A 14990-nucleotide genomic window follows, 5' to 3' on the forward strand; every position below is an offset into this window, starting at 1 on the left:
TATACAGAAAAAAAAAAAAAACACCTCACTCCATCGAGTCAATTCCAACTTATAGTGACTCTTCCTTGGGTTTCTGAAGTCTTCCTTCCGAGGAGTGGTTGGTGGGTTTGAACCGCCACCCTTCTGGTTAGCAAAATGCCTTAGGCACTACACCACCAGAGCGCCTAGGTTTAGTAATTATGACTTTACATTTAGTCCAATCCATTTCTTCATTGTACTTTCTTGGCTTCCCTCTCTCTCTATTTATTTCTTCTTCCCTAGTGAGAACCCTGGCTCCCAACAAAGTTTCTTCATTTGTATAATGCATTTAAAATATTTGCCTAATTACTTGGCTACAGTAGTTCCCCACTCCTGCCTATCAAAAAATCAGCTCATCCCAGGAACTTCATGCCAGTTATTTATCCAAAAGAAAGAAAATCTTATGTCCACAAAAAGCTTTGTACAGCTTTATTCATAGTAATAATAATAATAATAATAATAAAAACTGGGAACAGCCCAATTGTCTTAACAGGAGGATAAATAAACTGATATAATCGTACCATAACATAGTGCATAGCAAGAAAAGGAAACAATACTGCTGCACGCGACATATAGGTGAATATTACAAGCATTATGCTGAGTTTTGAAAAGCAAGCAGAAAAGAGAACACAATGTACAATCCCATTTTCACGAAGTTCAAGAACAGGCAGAACTAATCTATGATGATAGAAAAACAGATCAGTAGTTGCTTTTGGTGAGGGTTGGCAGGGGTGGGATTGGGTAGAAAGGGGCATGAGGGGACTTTCAGGGATTAATTAATTAATTAAGGAAATGTTCTACATCTTGGTCACGATCTGAATTGTATGGATGCATGCATTCGTCAAAATGGAGCAAATTCTACCCTTAATATCTGTGCATTTCACCGTAAACCAGAATTAAGGTTTACTATCACACCTCAATTTTTAAAAATTGTCTGAAGTAGAATAGAGTCTGCTTTTTTTTTGAATAGACTAAAGCTCCTAATTTACAACTGCTTCTCCTACCAGATTGCCTTATCTCTCATCCCTTTCCTACATCATTCTCCTGGTTCCCAAAGACATTTGAGTTTGTGATCCCTGAACAAATCTAGTACCAAACTTCCTTTTAATATCAGTTCAAATAGGCAACTTACAACATACATTAGAATTTCTCGATAATTTAATGACACAATCAACTACTTAGGTCCGACCAATATACATGCATCCAAACTGAAATGTTTAAACAATGCTGAAGATTAGATTCTCAGTTGAGGCCTTTTCCTATCTGACACATTAAGACAAAAGCAAAAGAGATCTGCAGTGTAGTCAGGTTTTGCCAATGGAAGCAGTTGATTTCCAACACCAAATGATCAAATACCACTTCAATGAGGAGATGATTTTCTTAGACCTTCTCATAGATTCGGGTGCTGATTAGATCCTTAATCATACATTCCTTAAAAAGAGAGAGAGATTAACTGTGTATCTAAAACTCAGACTGGGGACCAGCAAATCCGTGATAAAAATAGAAATTTAAAACAAACTCATGAGATTAAATTTAGAAAGGAATAAAATATCATATGTCAGTCTCCAGTATCTCAGAACTATGACCATTAGAATAGGAAAAACAATTTTAAAAGTTGATCTATGTTACTGTAAAGGAATGACAACAAAATTGTCAAGTTTTATGCATAATTTTGCATGCATTTACTGTTGTTGTTGTTGTTATGTGCCGTCGAGTCAGCCCCGACTCATAGCGACCCTTCTTTGGGTTTCCGAGGCAGTATCACTACGGAAGTAGGATTGCCCAACCTTCCTTCCGAGGAGTGGCTGGTGGGTTTGAACCGCCAGCCTTCTGGTGAGCAGTCAAGTGCCTTAGGCACTATGCTACCAGAGCTCCTGTGTGTGTGTGTGTGTGTGTGTATATAAAGATCCTCAGATAAATTGATTGTCCTGCTAGGGTTAAGAACCACTGTACTAAAAGATAAAAACACTCTGTTCATATTTGATGTATGTATCAATCTGTTAGCATAGAACTTTAACTTAAAAAAGAATCATAAGAGATCATCTCAAGTAACTTTTTTGATCATCCTTACCTGTTGACTAAAGGAAGTCTTCAATGAGCTCAGTTTACATTAGATTATAGTTACATCAGTTTACATTAGATTATAGTTACAGCAATTTACATTAGATTATAGTTACTATAGATTCTTGAAAGAAAGCTGAAGTATCTGCAAATAGTCTACCATTTAGCCTTTTAGGGTTTGTTTTGCTTTTAAATTCTTTCTTTGCTCTTTGTGAATCCAAATTTGTGAAGTTTATTCATCCTTTGTTTAACTTTACTACCTGATTTAGATCTTTGTTATTTCTAAAGACTTGCAGTACTCGAAAAAGAAATTCTTTATGGTTTACATATCACCCAGTCATTAGCACTGACTTCATTCTTAGTCATTTTTATCAACTTATATTCCAAAGCAAAAAATAACATTTTGAAAATAATTTAACTGTTTTCTCTGTTTAAATAACATTCTTTCATATTCAGAAGTAAAAATACTCTTACCACTACCATTTTCCCGTCCACCACCTTTCTCTTTATTGTTGTTTCTTTGCCATCCCATTTCTGTACTTGTTTCAATGAGCCTCTCTCCAAGGTTACAATGCTCTGTAAAGATATATTCACATAATTGGCTTGCTTGGAGTTTGTTGATAAAAGAAGGAAACCATTGAATATTGAATCATTTTCATAATAGCTGTCTCATGTGGAACATTCCTTCTAAAACGGAGTCTACCTTTTGGTATACTAACAAGAATAATCTCTCTCAAGCAGTAAACTATGAAGAAAACTTTAAAGCTCACCTTTGTTTTCCTGTTATCAGCTGTGGTTTCTTCAAATTCCTGACCTAGCTTGAAGGAGATCTCTGTATTTTTAAATGTACTTTCAGTTCTGATAGTTATAATATCTCCTTTCTTGCTGATGATCACACTGGGTTTGGCCAAATTTCCCAGTTTTCTGGTAGCTAACCCCACACCTGAAAGATCAAGATAGTGTTAGAACTGTGTTGACCGGTAGAACATACCAGGAGAGTTCGTGGGTATCCACATTGTACTTTCAGTTGTGCCTCAGGTGTGCAGATGACAGGCACCAAACTTATTACTGAGGGTCTCCCCCATGTTTCATAACTAATAAAAATGCATGTTTATGGACTAGAATATTTTGCATTTTGTTGTAATGCTTGAAGATTTTAAAAACTGTTCAGTCTAAGTAGTACAAGTTGTACATTTTTTCCATATCCAGTACCATTTTAGAAGTGAGAGTGGCCACATTTTATCCCTTATATTTTGGTCTTGTTGTCAGAAGGAGCCAGTCCCTGGAGAAGGATATCATGCTGGGTAAAGTGACAAAAGGGAAGACCATCAATGAGATGGACTGACTCAGTGGCTGCAATGATGGACTCAAGCATAGCAATGATTGTGAGGAGGGCACAGGACCAGGTGGTGTTTCGTTCTGTTGTATGTAGGGCCACTCTGACTCAAACCTACTCAATGGCACCTAACTACAGTCCCGCTTACCATTGAAAATCATTACTTACAGTTTTGTATAGATCTTTTTAGACATTTTAGTTGGTACAAATGAATATTATATATATGTAATATATATATAATGATACCATGACATATACACTGTTCTATGAAATTTTTCACCCTTGGTAATATATTATGGATATAGAGAACTCTCTCACCATCCACAATAGAAACTCATTTGTTTGTTTGTTTTTCTTTGGTGGCTCCTAAGTCTAGCAGGTATAGGAAAAACACTCTCCGTCTACCTTCAAGAGCCATGCAGTTACAAATGAGCGCAGATAAATAGTACGATTTTTTTATGTCTGCATTTGAAAAAAAAAAAAAAAAGCTAAATTAGATTATTGTGTTTTCTTACTATTACTACAGACTGTAGAGATGCATGGAAAAGGTGAAACATGAAATGAAGGAAATACATGAAGGAAAAACTAGTTTCTTAAGGCTCCTGTTGGAAGTCCCAATGCTTAGATTTACTTCCCACTGTTAAAAAACATGGTTTAAAAAAAGACTTGAAGATTTACAGCTAACAGAGAACCATGACTCATGTGCTCTTTTTTCTAATCTAATTAGCTTTTTGCTATTTTATGTGATGTAGAACAGCATTTTTGCAACTAAATCAGAATCTCTGTGTTAGAGCCTGAGAATCTGCATTTAAGAAGTTTTCCTGTGCATTCTAAAATTTGGAAACAAATGAATTAGGAAATCTCTCACAGAGACTGATATTCTTATATTTTATGTCTTATAAACCTAACCAACCTCATAGTATGGATCTATCTCTCAAAGTTTTCATAGCTTTCCAGGCAACAAAGACATGATTTTTCTCATTTTATCTGAAAATAGAACTTCCTCCGTAAGCTTTCCGAACAGGTTAGTAAAGTTATAGGTACTTTGACAAGCATGACAATCCTAGGTCATCAGCATTTATATGGCTCTGAAAATTTCCAAAGGCTCTTCATATCTGTTGTATTCACATAAATGAAGCATCCTCTAGAAATAGTATAAAATGGATGTGGTTAATCACATCAACCATGCACACTACTCTAAGTCCCTTCCTCTCAGTAACTTCCTTAGGTTATGATCATCCTACTTTAGGAAGATTTCTTTTTTTCAAACTCTCTGTACACACATGAGCATGTAATACTAGACAATTTAGAAGTAGAGAGAGGAAACAACATTTTAGTTAAGCTAAACATCAAAATTTTAAATTGGGATTTTTCTAGTATTTTCAATATATTGAATTCCTTATTTTGTGAACACTTAAGTGGCTATGAAACTAAGTTTTAGGAAAGACAGGGAATGAGCTGACTAAACTTCTAGGTTTTCTTTCCTCCTGGTCTGAAACCAAAGCCCGATTGGTAGGAAACAGCATTTGAAATCAATGAGAGTCCAATGCATTGAAGCAGCTCTCATTTAGGTTAAAGTCTAATAAAATTACCACAAAGAAAATGCAAACCAATTAATTGAGTGACCCAACAAAAGATTAAGCCTAGAAGAAGATGGTACTTTAGCCTGTGTCAATTTCCCCGGCACAAACTTCCTGGAAAAGGAAAAGGAGTTAAAAGGAACTAATCATGTAACCCTCTCTAAAGGGATTTCCTAAAAAAAAAAAAAAAAAAAAATCTTCTCAACTAAATTAGAAAGAGCAATTTCTTACCAAGAGCTTTCATGTAGTCATCAAAGTGCTCACTGGAGACAAGTTTCCAGGTGCCCAGAAATCTCTTGCACATCGTAATGGATGAGAGTTCAGCACTGTTCTAGGTGGGATTCGGGAGATTCAAGTGAAATGCCCAGACTCATTAGAAGATTCTTTTCAAAGATGCCCAAAACATGTGACTCTCACAGAGACCCAATGGGGAAAGGCAGTGTCAGGACTAGGCAATGAATGGCTCTTCAATCATCAGCTGCCCATTCAGTAGGACAAAAGATAACCCTACATAATGTCTCCTTCTGTTTCCAAAAAAATTATAAAAATGAATAAAAGAACTATTTCAACCTTCAAAAAATATTTGGTTGCCCTTACATTTATAAGAAGTGCTTTGGTTATTAATGCTTTGCAAAAGACTCCATGAATTAAATCCTATACCAAGCTAAATTACATAAGTGAATGTATATATGTGTGTGTGCGTTTAGGCATCTTGGTCACTCTCAATCCTGAGTCAGCACAAATAAGAATTTTGATTGAAAGGGAAGAGAGGAAAATGGCTATGAGTGTTGTGATAAAATCCTCAAATATGGTGTGGGAGAGAAATGCAGGGGAGCAGAGTGAGGAAGTATTCATAGGTAAGGAAGGCTTGACATAGTTCACATATCCAGGCTGGCAGAGTGGGCAGACAATGAAGTCAATCTATTGCAGTAGAGGACAGAAATTCTATTCATGTAACAGGACAAGGACATGCTCTTTGACCACAACAAAGATTTTCATCTAAAAAACACAAAACTTTAAGTCACAGCTTAGCAGCTTTTAGTTAATATAACAAAGTTTAGCTGCTTAAGTCATTGTAAATAAATCTCATATTTTAGAAAAAGAAAGGATTATCTGTGAACATAACACTAATACATATTGACAGCTCGCTATGTGCCACGCACTGTGCTAAGTGCCTAATATCTAATTAATCATCTTATTTAACCCTCACAGCATCTCCAAGAGTTACGTGCTATTATGATGTCCATTTTACCAATGCGAAAACTGAAGTGCAAGGACTTTATGTAATTTTCTCAAAATTCCAAAATCTGAATGAGGAGAAGCAAAATTTGAACCTGGCATTGTGCCCCGGAATTCAAACTCTGAGCCATTCTCTTACATTGCTCCCACTCCACCATACATGCACAGAGGCCACAGCCAAAGAGCAGGCGATACTGGCATCACCATGGCTGGCTAGTTGCTCATTCTCTGCTGACAAATCAAGAAAGGTGAAAATCAAGAGATGAAGTCACAAGGTTGTTATGGTAGACTGGATTGCCAGATTTGAACAGGGGTTGGGATGTGGGAGTGAATGAAGGTGGAGCTTAGGGGAGGGTAGCAAATGTAAATCTGCCCTGTGACTTCCATACTTTTTCCTGGCAGGTTTTCCACATTAGCATTAATCCTAGCTATGAGATAACTGACATTATCAGTTGTTTATCAGTTGTGTACTAAATGTAAAAACATTATCAAATATTTTTACATATAGTACGCAGGATAGTGCTCTTCACAGCAATGAAAATATCACACGATCAATTTGCTCATAACAAGTAAAATTGCCGGCTTCAAGGGTTTAGGTAACCAGTGCTAGGGTGTGTCATATCTATTGCAATTACGTGTTTAGGGTCTAAGCCAAGTCAAACACGCAGCATTGTACAAAGCTGGGCCAAGTCTCATCTTACATTACCAATGCCTGAATAGCCCAAAGTAAGCATGAAATAGTGAGTAGAAAAATTCCTCAGTTGACCAGTTAACCCACTCCTAGTGAATATAACTAGAGGCTGGGTTAGAGAAAACAGTTATTTTAAAAAGGGGGTTTTGATTAGTAAATGCATTATTTCCTTCTCCAGAACACTTTATAAAAATGAATGATGGTTTCACTTGTGCCTTCAAAAAAAAATTGTGTCAGCTTTGGTGGCTTAGTGCCTAAGGCATTTGACTGCTAACCAGAGGCTGATGCTTCAAACCCACTAGCCACTCCTCAGAAAAAAAAAAATTAGGCAAACTACTTCCTTAACGATACTGTCTCAGAAACCCAAGAGGGATCACTATGAGTTGGATCCAACTCGACAGCAGTGAGTCTGGTTTTTTTTGGTTCTACTTTATTAGGAAGTATGTCATTCCAAAAGACAATTGTTCAAACAGGACAAAGGGATATTACATGGTTTAAAATCAGGAAAGGTGTGTGTCAGGGCTATAGTCTTTCACCATACTTACACAATCTGCGTGCTGAGCACATAATCCAAGAAGCTGGGCTATGTGAAGAAGAACCTGTCATCAGGATTGGAGGAAGACTCATTAACAACCTGTGATATGCAGATGACACAAACTTTCTTGTTGAAAGTAAAGAAGACTTGAAGCATTTACAGATGAAGGTCAGACTACAGCCTTTAGCATGGATTACACCTCAACATAAAGAAAACAAAAATCCTCACATCTGAACCAATAAACAACATCATGATAAATGGAGATAAGATTGAAATTGTCAAGGATTTCATTTTACTTGCATGTGCAATCAATAACAATGGAAGCAGCACTCAAGAAATCAAACAATGGCATTGGGAAAATCTAGTGCAAAAGAAGGAGCTCTGGTAGCATAGTGGCTAAAGCACTTGACTGCTAATCAGAAGGCTGGCGGTTCAAACCCACCAGCCACACCTCGGAAGGAAGGTTGGGCAATCCACTTCTGTAGAGATACTGCCTCGGAAACCCAAGGAGGGGTCGCTATGAGTCGGGTCCGACTCGAAGGCACATAACAACAACAACAACAGTGCAAAAGAGCTCTATAAAGAGATAAAGAGGAGAGATATCACTTTGAAGACTAGGGTGCACCTGGCCCAAGCCATTGTCTTTTCAGTAGCTTTATATGCATCTGAAAGGTGAAAAACGAATGAAACCCAAGAAGAATTGATGGCTTTGAACTGTGGTGTTGACAAAGTGTACTGAAAACACCTTAGACTGCTAGAAGAAAGAACAAATCTGTCCTGGAAGAAGTGCAGCCAAAATCCTCCTTAGAAGAGAAAATGGCCAGACTTCGGCTCACCTACTTTGGTTATATTGTCAGAAGGGAGAAGAATATCATGCTTGGTAAAGTAGAGGGTCAGCGAAAAAGAAGACCCTTGTGGTAGATCAGTTTGTGTGTCAACTTGGCTGGGCCTGGTTGAATGCCTGGGCAGCTGGATGTAGTATTCCCCATGATGAGACTGGTAATCAATTCCATGGTGGAATCTACTGCGAGCAGCTGAGTAGCTGCCTTAGGGAATGGTCTCTGGTTTATGGCACGCTTGGACCCTGCATGTAGCTGTGTTGTTGTTCAGCAGCCTGCCATGTTCTGCCGCCCTTGGAACTTATAATGGACTTAAGTTAATGGCCTGCCTTGTGGTTTGGTAACATTGGGACTGTGCCTTTTTACTTGTCCACCTTGGCTTGTCAGCCTCAGCAGCCAGCAGCTGTCTGAGTGAAGAAATGCCTCTAGCTCCAGTGGGCCAAGAGCAGGAGGCAGAGCTGAACCTCAAGGTTGAGGGGCTTTCACCCAGCCCCTAGAGACTGGCACTTTGAACTTGGACTTAAAGCCTCCAAATCGTAAGAATAAACTCCTGTTAAGGCCATCCCATTTGTGGTAATATTATTGTCAGAGCAGAGCTAGGGAACCAGAACACCCCTCAATAAGATTTATCAACACAGTGGCTGCAACGATGGGCTCAAGCATAGCAACGCCTGTGAGGACGGGGCAAGGCCAGGCAGAGTTTCATTTTGTACCTAGGGTGGCTGTGACTCAGAGCTGACTGGGTGGCACATAACAACAACTAAACTAAAATATGGCTATTTGAACCCACCCAGCAGCACTCTGGAAGAAGAGTCTGGGATCTGCTTCCATAAAGACTACATCCAAGCAAACGCTATGGAGCCACTTCTACTCTGGAACACATGAGGTTGCTATAAATCAGAATCTGCTAGATGGCAATGGGTTTTTTTTGTTTGTTTGTTTTGTTTTTGTTTGGAGACATGAAAAGAGCACAAGCTTTGGAGACATAGCTAATTTGAAATTGCTTGTAACACCCATTTCTTCATTTGGTCCTTCCTTTAGTCTGTCAGTGGTGAAAGCAGGTGCTCCTTCCCATGTCCAGAATGACAGGATTTTGCTATGGCATTAGGAAAAGTGTATGGCAGATGATTCCATGATTCATTTTACACATTCTCATCTGGAGAAATGCAGACCCTTATTTCATATGTGTTTATTGCATTTTGGTAGTGCTGAGATAATATGATGAGTAACATAGCAATGGGAGCTCTGGGGGCATAGTGCCTAAGGCATTTGACTGCTAACCAGAAGGCTGGCAGTTCAAACTTACCAGCCCCTCCTCGGAAGGAAAATTGGGCAATCTACTTCCGTAGAGATACCGCTTTAGAAACCCAAGGAGGGGTCACTATGAGTCAAATGAACTCGAGAGCAGTGAGTTTGGTTTGGTTTTTCTTTTTAACATACCAATAGTTCTTGCCCCTATTGTCCTTATACTCTACAGTAGTTCCCCCTCAGGCATGGTTTGCTTTCCATGTAATCAACCTGTTAAATGAGGAGAGTGATGAACTCTCACACCATCCTACTCCATCCAGTCTGATTCATTAATCATCCCTTTGTCCAGCATATCAATGCTGTATACACTACTCACCCATTAGTTATTGTTGTTAATCTCTTACTGTGTCAAATTTATAAATTTAACTTTATCACAGGTATGTATGTACAGGACAAAACAGCATATCTAGGATTTTGGTACTATTTGCAGTTTCAGGCATCTACTAGGGGTCTTGGAACTATGCCCGGTGGAAAAGGAAGGACTCCTGTAATTAGGATGATAGAAATTAAGCAAAGCTTCCAACATATATAAAGTTTCCAATTACTCAACAGCCACTCCTCAGAAGGAAGATTGGGCTTCCAACTACTTCCATAGTGATACCGCCTGGGAGAGCAAAGGAGGGATCTCTACAAGTCAGATCCTACTGCACAACAGTGAGTTTGGTTTAGTTTCATTTTATGGTTTGTAGATGGATGCCATGAGAATACCATTAAAGAACTAGTTATTCATTGCTATGTAGGAAGATACTTGATGGAATTTCTTAAGCATCCACATTACATGAGATGGATGATCTGATATATTCTTCAGCCTCTAGGGCATCTCATAGCCTCCCAGACAACGATTTTCCAGAAGGTGACAATGGCACTTCAGCTTGACATCCCTGTTTCCTGTTTTAAGTGTTTTTCTTTAAGTTTAACAATGCTGAGATTAAAATTGCTTTCTTAAATGCAAAACATTTCTTTTTACTTTGTCAGCCACCAGTGGATAGGTCTTTTGGTTGCCATGGTGACTATTGCATTTATGCTGCCCCAAAAGTAGTTAATAGATTTTCTTATCTTGAATGACAATAAAGAGAGGGAAGAAGTAGTTTGTGATTCCTCTTAACAATGCAGTTAACTTTGTTTTGCTAGAATCTAATGCATGGCTTTTCCTCAGGCTAGACTGAAATTTCACATCTTTATTCCTAACAAAGTACCTGAGAATTGAAATTTTTCATTCACTAGAGAGGGAATAAATGACAGTATTTCTGCATTTTGGTGTCTTTCTCTTGTCATTATAGCATACCGAGCTTCCCACAGCTTTTCTGCTCCATTTGCATTTCCTCATAGAGAGAAAGTGACATTAACAGCATCAAAGTAGGTTGTTCTTCTCAGACATTAGCACAAAGAGCTGTAGTAGACACTTTTTAGGACTCAGCCATCTGTTCCCTTAATGCTGATAGGAAAAAGGATTCCCTTAAGAATAAAATTACTTTCTCATAAAGTGTAGTGAAAAATGTGTGTGTGTAGCTTTATTTCATGAGAAACACACATAAACTCATAAATAGGTAGTTTCCTAATCATGTGTTATTCGAGTCACCTATTTTATTTCTTACTTTATTACCTTGATTCTATCCTTAAAAAAAAATTTAACATTGAGAATGTATAAAGGCTTTCAAACTCACTGCCATCCAGTTGATAGTGACTCATAGTGACCCCTCCTTGGGTTTTTGGGAGCTCTGGTGGTGTAGTGCCTAAGGCATTTGACTACTAACCAGAAGGCTGGCAATTCAAACCCACCAGCCACTCCTCAGAAGGAACTGGGCAATCAACTTCTGTAGATACTGCCCCAGAAACCCAAGGAGTTAGATTCTATTCGATGGCAGTGAATTTGGTTTGGTTTTATCTCTACAGAAGTAGATCGCCCAGTCTTCCTTCTGAGGAGTGGCTGGTGGGTTTGAACTTCCAGCCCTCTGGTTAGCAGCCAAAAGCCTTGGCACTATGCCACCAGAGCTCCCTTGATGGAAAGTACATATGCACTTTTATTTTTCTTTTTCCTCCCAATTTCCAACTTGGTCAATGTACACCAGAGAATCCAGTAGAGTCATATTTAAATTGTGGTTTATTATATTCATGACAGCCCATCCTTATTCCTTCAAATAATTGGAAACTAGTTTTGTAGTTAAGGAATCTGTGGGTAGTGCAAATGGTTAATGTGCTTGGCTGTTAACTGAATGATTGGAAGTTCAAGTCCACACAGAGGAGCCTCAGGAGAAAGGCTTGGTGATCTACATCAGAAACATCAGGCATTGAAAATCCCATGGAGGAGGCAGACCAAGGTGGTGAAGTGAGTGGAGGCTCCCATTTACTCCCCCAGCAACTAAACTACTGAACAATGAATAAAAACAAGCAGAGAGAGAACTCCGAACTCCGGTTGGCAAGTAAGAGTCAAGGTAAGTCCAGAAGTTGGGAAGAGATAGCGAAGATGGCACAGAAGCTGAGAGAACCCCCCACTAACATCAGGAGCTCACTCACTGCAACCATTTTGGGATAAGGCTGGGCAACCCCCTAAACAGGGAACACAGAAGAGAAGCTAATCTGAGGAATCTGTAGCTCCATTTTTTTAAAGGCAGCACAAAGTAGCTGTGGAAGTTAGTGGGCCACATAATTGGGAAGGAGTGAATGGAGACTGTGGTGCTGTGAGAGAATGCTACTGAATCTTGCTGAGGCCAAAGATGGACAAGCATGAGGATCTGGAGGAACAGCAAGGGTAGTAGGGTAGGTGGAATACTTCAGATTGATGGGATAACATAGAGGGAAAATGGGCCCAGAGTGGGATGTCATAGGCAAGCCTGGGTAGGAGCAACTATGAAGGAAAGACATAGCCCCACATTTGCCATAGGAAAGTTGAACCCCACAACTTACATTGATGTCTGTGAACAGCTATATATCCTCCCTCCCACTCATGCGTATTAAAATCCAGAGATCAAGTATCCGTATTCTTGAAGCAGCACTGAAAAAAATATGTGGATAAGAGTGCCCTCTAGTGGTTCTAATGAGAAGATACTAAGCCTGTTGCCAACTGGGTTGAGTCTGACTCACAGCAACACTATGAGACTGAGTGGAGCTGCCTGGGAGTTTTCAGGGCTGTGAGTCTTTGCAGAGGCAGCCTGCCACATCTTTGTCCTAGGGAGCAGCTGGTTGTTGCAGGCCCTGTCTTTTCTATTTGTAACTGGGTGCTTAGCCCCTGTAATACCAGGTCATCCAATCGGAAAAATTTCCCATATAAACAAGAACACAAAATTAAAGTGAAAAAACAAGAAAACAAAATGGCCCAAATTCAACAACAAATGAACAGAAAATCTCAAAAGAAGAAAGATCAGACAAAAGCAAAACATGAAGAAGAAATATCTCCTCTGACCAGAAAATTGATCATTTTCATACTATGCTGTTATATATGTTTAAAGCAGACCAAATGCCCACAGAAAAACAAACTAGTAGTGATCAGGAAACAAATGAAAGAGCAAATGAGAGAATCAATGTAGACACTGAAAACATAAAGAGAGAGAGAGAGCAGACTGACACAACATGGAAATTGAAAACATGAAGAAGAGAGAGAGAACTACTGGAACTGAAGAATAAAACAACTCAATTAGAAAAAGCAAAATAAATGCTCAACAATAGAGTGGAACAGACAGAAGAGAGAATAAATGAACTAGAAGATAAAATAACTGAGCTTATAAAGTCTCAAGAGAAAAGAACAACAACAACAAAAAAAATAAACCCAAAAGTAAATATTAACTTTAATTAAGAACTGTAACATTAGAATTCTTGGGGTCCCAGAGCATCATGACAACAATAAAGCATATAAATTATTTTCTAAGAGCTAAACAGAGAGAATTTCCCATATCTGAGCAGATAATCAAGGCTGCAAATACAGGAATCTACATGAACTCCAATGAAAAGATTAGCTTCATGTCATATCCTAATAAAATGTTTGAAAACCAGAGACAAAGAAAGAAATCTGAAAGCAACAAGAGAAAAGACCAGAGGGCTACACTGAAGAACTCTATCAAATCTTCAGAGAAAAGCTGACAACAATCCTACTCAATCTCTTCAAAAATATAAAGGAAGAAGCAACACTACGAAACTATATCTATGAAGCTGGCATAGCCCTAATACCTAAATGAGGCAAGACACACAAAAAAAGAAAATTATCAGGCCCAAACTGCTGGAGCTAATAGAAGAATTTAGCAATGTTGTGCGGTACACGATCAACACACAAAAATCAGTTGGGTTCTTCCACACTAACAAAGACTAGCCAGAAGAATAAATCAAGAACACAATACAATTTACAATAGCCCTCAAATCAATAAAATACCCAGGAATTTACCTAACCAGGGATATGAAAGACAATGAAAATAATAAAACAGTACTACAAGAGACAATAGACTAAAAGAGGCCTACGAAAATGGAAAGACATATCACACTTATAGACTGGAAAACTGAATATCATGAAAATGTTGATTCTACCTAAAGTAATCCACAGATTCTATGCAATCCTGACACAATTCCCAACAATTTATTTTCCTGAAATGGAAAAATTAATGGTGCTAAAAGGGGAGGGAGGCCACATCTTCTGACCTCCTCTAACCTCACAAGAGGAAGACAGAATCACTATCAGTAGCCCAAGGCCCATTCCAGCGAGGCCAGGCATGCTGCCTCCCTCCAGTCCTTATACCAACCGTTCCTCCCACAGCACCCAAAGACTACCTGCTGGGTTCTATAATTCACTGCAGTGGCCAAACAGAACTCACAGATTATGGGGTTTATTAGGGAAGCACCAGGCTACAATTCAAGTTCAGGAACAATGTTCAGTCTCTCTCCCAGCAATGTGTGTCTCTAGGTGTCTCTTTCTCAGCAGCACATATCTCTCAGTGTCTCTTTCTCAGCAGTGCATGTCTGTCAGGAGCGCACTGTCTCTTTTGGCAGCACGTCTTCCTCAGCCAGAGGCCTCTAGAAGGCCTCCTTTTGAGCCCAGCAGAGTGGCCAAACTAGCCAATCATAACATCGGAATTCTAAGCATGTGAGAGAGAGCGAACTTCCCAAAACATTACTTTGTGCTGCTCCCAACAGAAATAACCCAGGTGGATGATTTTAACAATCAGAAGCTATTCAGTTTCTCACAGCAAATTCCACCATGGAGCTTACAAAGACTTATGGCTAGAAAAGCCTTACCAGGTAATTCACTACACTGCAAATGGTCAACTTCATGTGGAAAGGAAAGAAACCCTGAATAGCCAAAGCAATATTGAAGAAAAAAGATCAGAGGCGGGACAAGATGGCGGACTAGGCAGAAGGATTGCACAGACCCTCTTCAACAAAGAAAAGGGAAACCAATTAA

General features: G+C 38.9%; 1 protein-coding gene across 1 annotated transcript; it reads right to left on the reverse strand.

Annotated features, from left to right (window-relative positions):
- Positions 1–1398: 1398 nt before the first annotated feature.
- PMP2 (peripheral myelin protein 2) lies at positions 1399–5299 on the reverse strand. Its single transcript, XM_007944656.2, has 4 exons — positions 5227–5299; positions 2850–3022; positions 2554–2655; positions 1399–1449 (listed from the first exon to the last, which is right to left on the reverse strand). Exons 1-4 carry the CDS (start codon positions 5297–5299, stop codon positions 1399–1401), a joined length of 399 nt encoding a protein of 132 aa, XP_007942847.1.
- Positions 5300–14990: the final 9691 nt, after the last annotated feature.

Source organism: Orycteropus afer, unplaced genomic scaffold (assembly GCF_000298275.1).
Source record: "Orycteropus afer afer isolate SDZICR_OR568_19922 unplaced genomic scaffold, OryAfe1.0 scaffold00129, whole genome shotgun sequence".
In the NCBI taxonomy this organism is placed as follows: domain Eukaryota; kingdom Metazoa; phylum Chordata; class Mammalia; order Tubulidentata; family Orycteropodidae; genus Orycteropus; species Orycteropus afer.

Bases quoted from the DNA above. Each gene is read 5' to 3' on its own strand.
- PMP2 (XM_007944656.2), bottom strand. From the start codon at position 5,299: ATGTGCAAGAGATTTCTGGGCACCTGGAAACTTGTCTCCAGTGAGCAC. The intron at 2,656-2,849 runs GTGAGCTTTAAA...ATATCTTTACAG, and splicing joins CTGATAACAGGAAAACAAAG to AGCATTGTAACCTTGGAGAG. The intron at 1,450-2,553 runs GTAAGAGTATTT...TCTCTTTTTAAG, and splicing joins TGGACGGGAAAATGGTAGTG to GAATGTATGATTAAGGATCT.